Raw genomic sequence first — 8,659 nt, 5'->3', positions numbered from 1 at the left:
ATGGTTATGATTTCGCCTGGAAAAAAAAACCAAACCCACAAGGTGAGAGTTAGTATATAAATATTTATTTGTACTAAAAGTGAGTGTTTTGTAGCAGAGTATCAAGTTCAGAATATATTAAATCATGAGATGCATCACTTGATGCAAATTCCAGTCTCATGCCTTTAATAAATACACTATAAAAAAACTAGTCCACATACTCTATTTGGATCAGAGGTAATCACTACACTGTTTTAAAAGGATAATACAAGATTTGTGTTTTGCTGTAACCATTCGGATTTATGGGAGGGAGGTTTAACCAATTGATTATTATATGATGAGTGGCAACAGCACTATGTCACTACTTAAAAATGACAAATATTGCAAACATAAATGGGAGTATTGCTTTTGTCTTCCAGGTCCCTGCCAGAGGGCCCGAGTGTAAAAGGCACTGGTGCTAGTGTGTGCTTTCAGCTACCAGCATGAGCGCTGCAGCATTTTTCTTGAGGTATAATACAGCTTTGGGCCTTTGCTTTACTTTAGAAAGTTATAAAAAAATAACTCCCAAAGAGTTGACGAATGAAAAAAGGCTTTTTGCAGAAGGATTCCCAATTACATACATAGTCTTGGGCACTGTACTATGGCCACAGCAAAACAGGTTTCAGCTTGCGATGTAGCTCACTATTCTAAGTTACAAGCAGAAGCGTCATTGCTCTTACTGAGTGTAGCTCCATTTGTAATTAAAACTGAAGTACAAGAGGAGAGCACTATTTCCATGTCACTTGAAACACATCTGACCGGTCCTGGGGCATCTACTAAGAAAAGATGAGTACAGAAAGTACCAATTCAGTTTGCTGCAGTAACCAACAAGTGCATGGCTGTCCTCCCCTCAATAAAAACCTCACATCTCAAGTGTGGTGGCCAGGAAGGCAGCCGGCTCCTTGCTGCCAGCACAGCAGGGCTGCAGGATCAGCCCTTTCCCTGGGGAAGCCAGCACAGGCAGGACATTGAGACACAGGCAGGGGCAGGAGGTGGCTGAGGGGCTCCCAGCCATGTGGGGCATTGTGCTCAAACCTCAGCCACCAGAGACATGCGCCAGTCCCAGCAGTATGTGCTTGCAGTGAGACAAGAGGGGCCAGGTAAAGCTCCGGTGCTGAGTCATGCTGCTCTGCCCTGTCAGAGTTCACTGCAAGTGCTGCCGGTCAGTAAAAAAGCCAACACAGCAGCAAAATCAGTGTCAGAGACGGTGGGTTGGGAAAGGTTAGGGCTGCTGTAACTTTCCACCAGCCACAGCTGGGTGCAGCACCAGCCACTGGCTACCTCTCTATGTGAGGGATGATGGCTCAGCACCACCACGCCTCGCACAGCAGCACCCCATGCAGGTGGCGGTGGATGGCAAGGACTTCTCTCCATCCTCTGCCATCCCCTACCAGAGCCAGCATCCGCAGGACACAGGTACTAAGTAAAATCAGGCCACCTGTACCCACGTGGGATTACGGGTACAGATGAAGGCAAGTGCTTGAGCCATCTCTCACCTGGTTTAACAGGTACAGCCCCTTGGACCCACCTCACACTGTGATTTTGCTGTTTTGCCTTTAATTTGCCTTTCAGATGGGAGAAGCACAGGCAAAGGAAAGGGGGGATGCAGTCCTGCTAGGTGTGAGGATACCCATGAAAACATGTAAAAACCATCCCCAGTTTTTGACTGCTGCCCTGAACTTTCTCAAAGATCTCCCAGGCTTTACAGTGCCTCCCAGGAACTGCTTCCCCCATCCATGGGCCCCCTAGGCTGAGAGCACGGGAATTGCCATGGAAAGCTGAACTTAGAGCATCAGTAATGCTCAGCCCAGGTTTTGTTCTGACCGGAGAGGTCAAGCAGGAGGAAGCAAGGAAGGACAGCGAGCAGCTGTCTCAGGCACAAGGAACGAGTGATGGTCAGGGCTGATTTTAAAAAATCCTTTTTAAAAAAGGGCGTTAAAAAAACCCACTGTTTGTTGGCAAAAACGGTCTGTGGGACAACCTGGAGGACAGCCAATGGATCCAAGCACTGTGTGCCTGTTTCCGTCTTCCAACCTGGCAGCAGCAGCTGCTCCTCACTTCAGTGGCTCCTTCCTCTTCAGGCAGGGCTGGCTGAGGGGTAGAGAAAAGGCACTTCTTCGTTTCTGCTCCACACAGGGGACAGGTGAGGTTTTTATCCTGGTTCTGAGGTCCCAGCTCTGCATCGGGGGCTGCTGCCTGGCTCTGGTGGCACTGAACAATCCAGCTGGCCCACCCAGGGGCTGTGCTGGGCTTCCTGCAGCTGCGCTCAGCTGGGAATGCAGGGCTCGCTGCCCTTCCCTTCCAGTTCCACGGGGATGCTCCTGGCAGCTTCCAGGGGAGAAGGACCAGGCTCAAATTATTTCTGATTAGTAAAAAACACTCCGACCTAGGTAGAAAAATCCTACAGGCAGAGCATTGGAAATGCCAAGTAGCTGATCTGTGTCATAGGGAATCAATCAATCATTGCTCACTCTTAATACAAGCGTTTCTAGGGAGGAGTAGTGTTAATTCTGTTTTCCCAGTGACTGGTAGTATTCGGTTAGGACTTTCCAAGCTTTGGGGGCCATGAAGCCGTCTGGTGGGTTTTCACCTTCACGAGCAAGCTTCCTCATGCGTGTCCCCGAGATGAAGTCAAAATCGTTGTGCCTGCACAGAGCAAAGACAGGTGAGAAATCAGCACAGCCAGCTCGGACTGTCCCCCACGCAGCTCTTCTGCCATGCCTGGTGCATGGTTGGAAACCTCCTGGCACTGGTGGAGCCCGTCTGCGGCTTCATGCCTGGGTTTACGATCTGCTTTTGCCTTTCCCCTTGCAGCCAGACACGATCCCAAAGCGCCCACGCTGTGTAGGCTGAAGCAGCAGGGACACTGCTGCCTGCTTTACCTTTTCGGGTCGTAAAAATCCATGGCCCTTTTCACTTTATTGTAAGCAGCCACCCGGAAGGGGATGATCTCCACTGAGGTCAGGCCTGGCGCCATGCTGAGGACCTTCCCTCCTTGTGTGGGCTCATAGAGGTCCTTCTTGGTCTCAGGGTGAGGCATGCCTGCAGGATCGCGCCCCACAATGTAGAAATTGGCCCCAGCAATCATGCGAGCTCGGCAGTGCCACTGCACCTGCAAAGGAGAGACACCAGCAGCACTGGCTGAGGGCTGGGCAGCAACTGAGATGCCCATCCCAGGCTGCAAAAGAGATCCTAGTGATCCCCATGCAGGCAGGCAGGAGACGTTCGGCAGCCTTGCTGCAGTTTCTCATAGCTATCAGGCCACCCAGACACACCTTCCACTGCTTAGACCTGATGCAGCATCACAGTTCTCCTAAGGACGTACACTCCAAGAGACATACTGGGGATGGGAACTGGTCTTGTTGCAGCTAATGGAGGCAGTGGTTTGCTTTCTGAACATGCAAAGACAGTGCTCACCATCCCTTGGGCCCCACACAGCCAATGGTTACTCACACATCCCTCTCCTTCCTCCTTCAGGGAAGGTTCAGCATTTTCATCCCACTGATTTAGGGGCAGAAGGGAAACCACTGGGAGAACACAAATGAATGTCCCTGCCTGACAGAGAAGGTTACAGCAGCAAAGTCTGTTTCTAATCCCCTTCTCTCCAGCTCCCCGCACAGCTTGTGAAAGCAGGGGAGCCCAAAGAGTTGAGCTCTGCTGGTAGACAGCTGGGCAGCAAGCTGCAGGTGAACCAGCGAATACCAGCTCCCTTCTCTGTGACTTTCTGGGGCTGCGTAGGCAGGCTGGCAGCATGGACAGGCTTTACACCTCGCCTCAGTGAGCAGCTGATGGGTACATTACCTCTGTGGGGCCCGCGTAAAGCATGGGAGAAGGGAAGATGGCAACGACGGTTGACTTGGGGTCCAGGACTTGCTCCTCCAGCACTGCTGCGTGCTGCTTCATCCGCCACTCCAGCGGGACATCATCATCTTTGGTCCATCCCCCCAGGGGGTGCAGGAGAAGCACGGGGTTTTTGTATCCCTTCTCCAGAAGCTGGCGCCGCGTGTCCTGCATGAGCAGGGCATGCCCATTGTGAACGGGGTTGCGCAGCTGAAACGCAAAGACAGCATCTAAAAGGGAAAGATTCAGATGGTCACAGGCTTGCGCTGATCATCAGACCCTGCGGCTTCGTTTACACAGGACACATCTCAACAGTCATAAGACGCATACATCACAAGCTGTATGTCCCATCTTCACATGTGTGAAGCCCTAAATACCTTAGATGACCGTTTCATGCATCTACGGTGCCTCTTCATCACTCTGTGAAGTTTATTTTCATTGCATAGCCTTCCTTTGGTGCCGATTCCAGTCCTATCAGCTCTCCTACAAACGTTCTTACATGCCACTGACACCTCCACTGAGGTCCCCGGCTTCTCAAGTGACCTGCCACCTCTCCAAGCTCTACAGCACCTTCAGGAAGGCTAACACTCTTCCCCCAGAGTGAGGGTAGGTGTCTCATGCCTTCCAGCCTGCTGAGACAGATACCTGGTAGAAGACATCTAAGCTGTCCCCCGAGTGTGAATGCCAGGCACATCACAGGGCTTTTAAATGCCCAGGGTACAGAAAGAGAGGCTCTAACTTGCCAGGGAAGACACAATGCTCAATGCCTTCCAGTGCCATGCTCGGAAAGGCCCACTGAGGACACAACCCCTGGCAAATACTGCCTTTAACCAAGAAGACCCCATGCCACTTTTTGTACCATACCCTGTGTCCCTCTTACTGCTCACCCCACCTGCATAGTTCCATTTCGGGAGATACAGAAGCAATTCGGCAAGTACCGTGAGCTTGGGAGCAAGTAGTGCCAGATCACACAGATCTCCCAGTGCCAGGTAGGGCAAAGGAGGGCCATGTCACCAGTGGAAAACCAGGGCACTCACCAGCATTCATCTCCATGAACTTCTGCCTGAGAGCGAGCGGTGTCAGGCGGTACTGGTCCAGCCCATCATTCCATTTGATCTTCTGCAGCACAAGCAGGTCTCCACCAACCAGCCAGTCTCCACTTTCCATCACCATCTGTGAATTACACACACATATGTTATGGAGGGGACAGCAAAGTGCCTCCTTTTCCCATTCGCATTCTCCTTTGAAAACTGTTCGGCTTGACTCTGCTTGCAGGGTGATGTTTCCTTTCAGCACATTATAGGTGGGAAACATTCTTACAGTTATCACATGAATTGAATGTCCTGATCAGTGTAACCCTGCAAATGAGGCACCGGCCACTGAACCCTTACCACTGTACTGGGTGCTGGACCCCTCTCTGGCAGACTGAGGTCTACAGGTTATGGCACAAGACCCTCCTCCACCTCACTCTTTGTTTTGTCCTCCTGGGAGTATGCAAGGTGAGCAACTGCTGCTGAATAACTAAAAGATGTATTTTAAGGTAGGAAAACAGAATTAACTCAGCTTTAGTCTTTTTAAGCAGACAGCTCAAGTCACTCGGCATAACCTGGAGCTCTTCCTTTCTAAAGGATGATGTTCTTTGTACTGCCAGAGAGTAAGTGGGAAGAGATAAGCTGTACAAATGTAACACCCTTGTTGGCTGCCTGCACAAAGCAGCCAAATCGAGGAGTAAAACGTAGCTAAAAGAAGCACGAGTCAGCAGTCTGCAGCATTAGTACTGTGTGCGCTCGCAGCCCAGAAAGCCAACGTTATCCTGGGCTGCAACAAAAGAAGCATGATCAGCAGGTTAAGGGAGGGGATTCTACCTCTCTATGCACTCTGGTGAGACACCCCCCCTGCAGTGCTGTGTCCAGCTCTGGGGCCCCCAACACAGAAAGAACATGGACTTGTTGGAGTGAGTCCAGAGGAGGCCACGAAGATGCTCTGAGGTCCTCTGCTGGAGGACCTCTGCTATGGATACAGGCTCAGAGAGCTGGGGTTGTTCAGCCTGGAGAAGAGAAGGCTCCAGGGAAACCTTAGAGCAGCTTCCAGTGCCTGAAGTGGGGAGTACAAGAAAGCTGGAGAGGGGCTTCTTACAAGGACATGTAGTGATAGGACAAGGGGGAATGGCTTTAAACTGACAGAGGGGAGATTTACATTAGACATTAGGAAGAAGTTATTCCCTGTGAGGGTGGTGAGGCCCCAGCACAGGTCACCCAGAGAAGCTGTGGCTGCCCCATCCCTAGAAGCTCCAGGCTAGGTTGGACTGGGCTTGGAGCAATCTGGTCTAGTGGAAGGTGTCCCTGCCTGTGGCATGGTGGAACTGGATGAGCTTTAAGGTCCCTTCCAAACCAAACCATTCTGTGATTCTATGATTAGTGTTTGGCAGCATCACTGGGATTGTCACACCGCAAATGCAAGAAAACGCTGGAGCCTAAGCTGGTAGTCATACTAAAAATGTTTGAACGTAGGCACACTGGTGAAGATGAGCGGATGAAAGGAGCAGCTCCTCAGCAGCACGCTCATTCTTCCTCTCACTTTGTGCTTGTTATCAGGTACTCTTCTTGAACAGCAAGCACAACATTAACTCACAAGCCTAAAGATTCAGTCCTGTCTGCTTGGGACACGATGGCTCCCACTGAGGAGCTGGTCTTGGAAAGCAGATAGGACACCCACAGCCCTCAGAACCGGCCAGGTTTGCCAGAGCAGCGCGGGGACAAACCTACTTTGACGTGCGGGTGCTTTGCGCAGGTGGTGCCCCAGATGCGGGCGCAGCGCTCCTCCTTCCTGTGCTCGAAGTACTCGGGGTTCTTCAGGACCGCCACCCTCCGCCCCAGGTAGCTTAGTGCCAGCGCCTCGCAGCCCTCCAGCCGCTCCTTGTCCTCCACAGAGACTGGCAGCACAATGGGGATGCTCAGGTTGACAATGCCGTCTGGCAAGAGAGATGGAGGATTTTAATGTACTCCAGCCTTGGGCATTGAATAAACAGAGGCTTTCAGAAGCACACGTTCTCCCTTTGGAGAGCAAAGTTTTCCAGGACCGGCTCAGAGATTCACCATCAGCCTTGCAAATTTATTCATTGCCCCACTTTTTTCTGCACTGCTAACAAATGATGATGGTAGTGGAATATGAAAACTCCTTATCTTTGGGCCAGAGATGTCTCAAAGATACCTGAAGCATTTCATTATTTTCTGCACTCTCTATCTCCACAGAAAGACTGGTTTTTCTCCAGCTAGTTTGTTGCAAAGTCTTTGCAAAATTCAAATGTACTGGGAAAACGCAACCCTGGATGTTACCTCCTCCACCAGGAGAACAATCTCTATTAAGATGGCTCCAACTTGGTGTTCCCTACGGCATCTCATTCCTTGCCCACCTCCTCTTGGACTGCCTCTTCCAACTGGAAAAACACTGTCACACTTTGCTTTGTTTGTTTCTCTGTTGCATTATCGTCCTGGATATCTCTATACTATTATTCCTCCTCCTTTGTATCTCTGCAGAGTCCATTTTAAATCTGTTTTCTGTGTATATACAGCGAGTCTACATTTGCATGTGGAGTTTCCAATTTCACTGCTGTCCCTAACAAATTGAAGCCGTGTTGGTTTTATCCCCACTCTCCCAATTTCTCAGTCCTCCACTAAGGTCCTCCCATTTCTTCTTTGCTATCCGGGTATTAATAAAGGAGAATCAGTCTCTCCCGTGGATTTCCATTTAGAAACAAGAACAAGCAAATCACTGATTCAGTTTATTCCGATCCGACTGAAATCACTTTGGACCCTTGAGAGTCTTCACTTGAGGATTTTGTCTACGATGTAGTTTTTTAAAAAGCATTTATTAAAATGTTTGCATTCACTTTCAATTCACACTTAGGTGTCATTTGTCTGCCAGGCAGCAATCTTCAAGCACCTTCATGAAGAATCATAACTATAGTCGCATGGGACCCAATCAATGTTCAACTTCATACATGTAAATTACGTTACTCAGTGATTAGTCAATAAAGCCAGCACGGAAGAAGCTGAATTATGAAACCAACAGATGATGCTGTAGCTGAGACTCTCCATGCTCCATTTCCAAATGCAAGATGCAATGTTTAAAAAATATAAATCACTCCAGCAAAGGTAATTATAAAATTAATTAAAAGGACACGGGATGTGTCACGCCGCTTCGTAACCAGCTGAATCACAAACAGGCTGTGGCAGTTTAGGAGAGTCTTAATAATTGTTCGTTGGTTTTCTTTTAAATCTCAGAAAATCACTTTATAGCAAAGAAATGTAAATTGAAGTCATTTCTGGACCCCCTAAGAATAGTTAGATACATACCAGCTACAGAGCGATTCCTTCCTGGGAGAATACAAACACAATTAACACAGTTAACACCCACATGCACCAGTTGCAGCAACCATTGCAAGAACCAAAGCACCTCTGGCAAGCAGCACCTAACCGCAGGCAGGGCGCCTGCTGGTGTGGCTGCCGTACTCCATGGTGCTGCCCCAGCCTCTCCAGTGCTCACCCATCCAACACGGGTTGCCCTGGCTGGGAGCGATGTACACCACCTATGCTTTTCTGCTGTCACCCAGTCCCAGCAGAGGCACCCATCACTGGTGTGGAGGGCAGAGTGCTGGAGACTCTGTGGCACTCCTGCTGCCATACAATGCACAGATCCACCTTTCTTCCTGGTGGCCATCATGCCCCTACACAAAGCACCTCAATCCACCCAACTGTTGGTGGTGTCAAGGTGGAATTTACTGCTCAAAGTCTGAGCAAAA

General features: G+C 49.8%; 1 protein-coding gene across 2 annotated transcripts in view; it reads right to left on the bottom strand.

Moving 5' to 3' along the window:
* Positions 1 to 43: 43 nt before the first annotated feature.
* Positions 44 to 8,659, bottom strand: part of PAPSS2 (3'-phosphoadenosine 5'-phosphosulfate synthase 2) — a 29,692-nt gene continuing 21,076 nt past the window's right edge. The window contains exons 8-13 of one of the 2 annotated variants that reach the window (XM_065671135.1): positions 8,214 to 8,234; positions 6,624 to 6,829; positions 4,896 to 5,031; positions 3,820 to 4,088; positions 2,901 to 3,130; positions 44 to 2,664 (exon numbers count right to left, since the gene is read on the bottom strand). In XM_065671135.1, the coding sequence (XP_065527207.1) occupies positions 2,523 to 2,664; positions 2,901 to 3,130; positions 3,820 to 4,088; positions 4,896 to 5,031; positions 6,624 to 6,829; positions 8,214 to 8,234 (1,004 nt within the window). In that variant the 3' untranslated portion in view covers positions 44 to 2,522. The remainder of the gene's footprint in view (positions 2,665 to 2,900; positions 3,131 to 3,819; positions 4,089 to 4,895; positions 5,032 to 6,623; positions 6,830 to 8,213; positions 8,235 to 8,659) is intronic. The other variant, XM_065671136.1, reaches the window with a different exon arrangement.

The sequence above is a fragment of the Lathamus discolor genome, chromosome 3 (genome assembly GCF_037157495.1).
Source record: "Lathamus discolor isolate bLatDis1 chromosome 3, bLatDis1.hap1, whole genome shotgun sequence".
NCBI lineage: Eukaryota > Metazoa > Chordata > Aves > Psittaciformes > Psittacidae > Lathamus > Lathamus discolor.
This window is presented reverse-complemented; position numbering and strand designations above follow the sequence as displayed.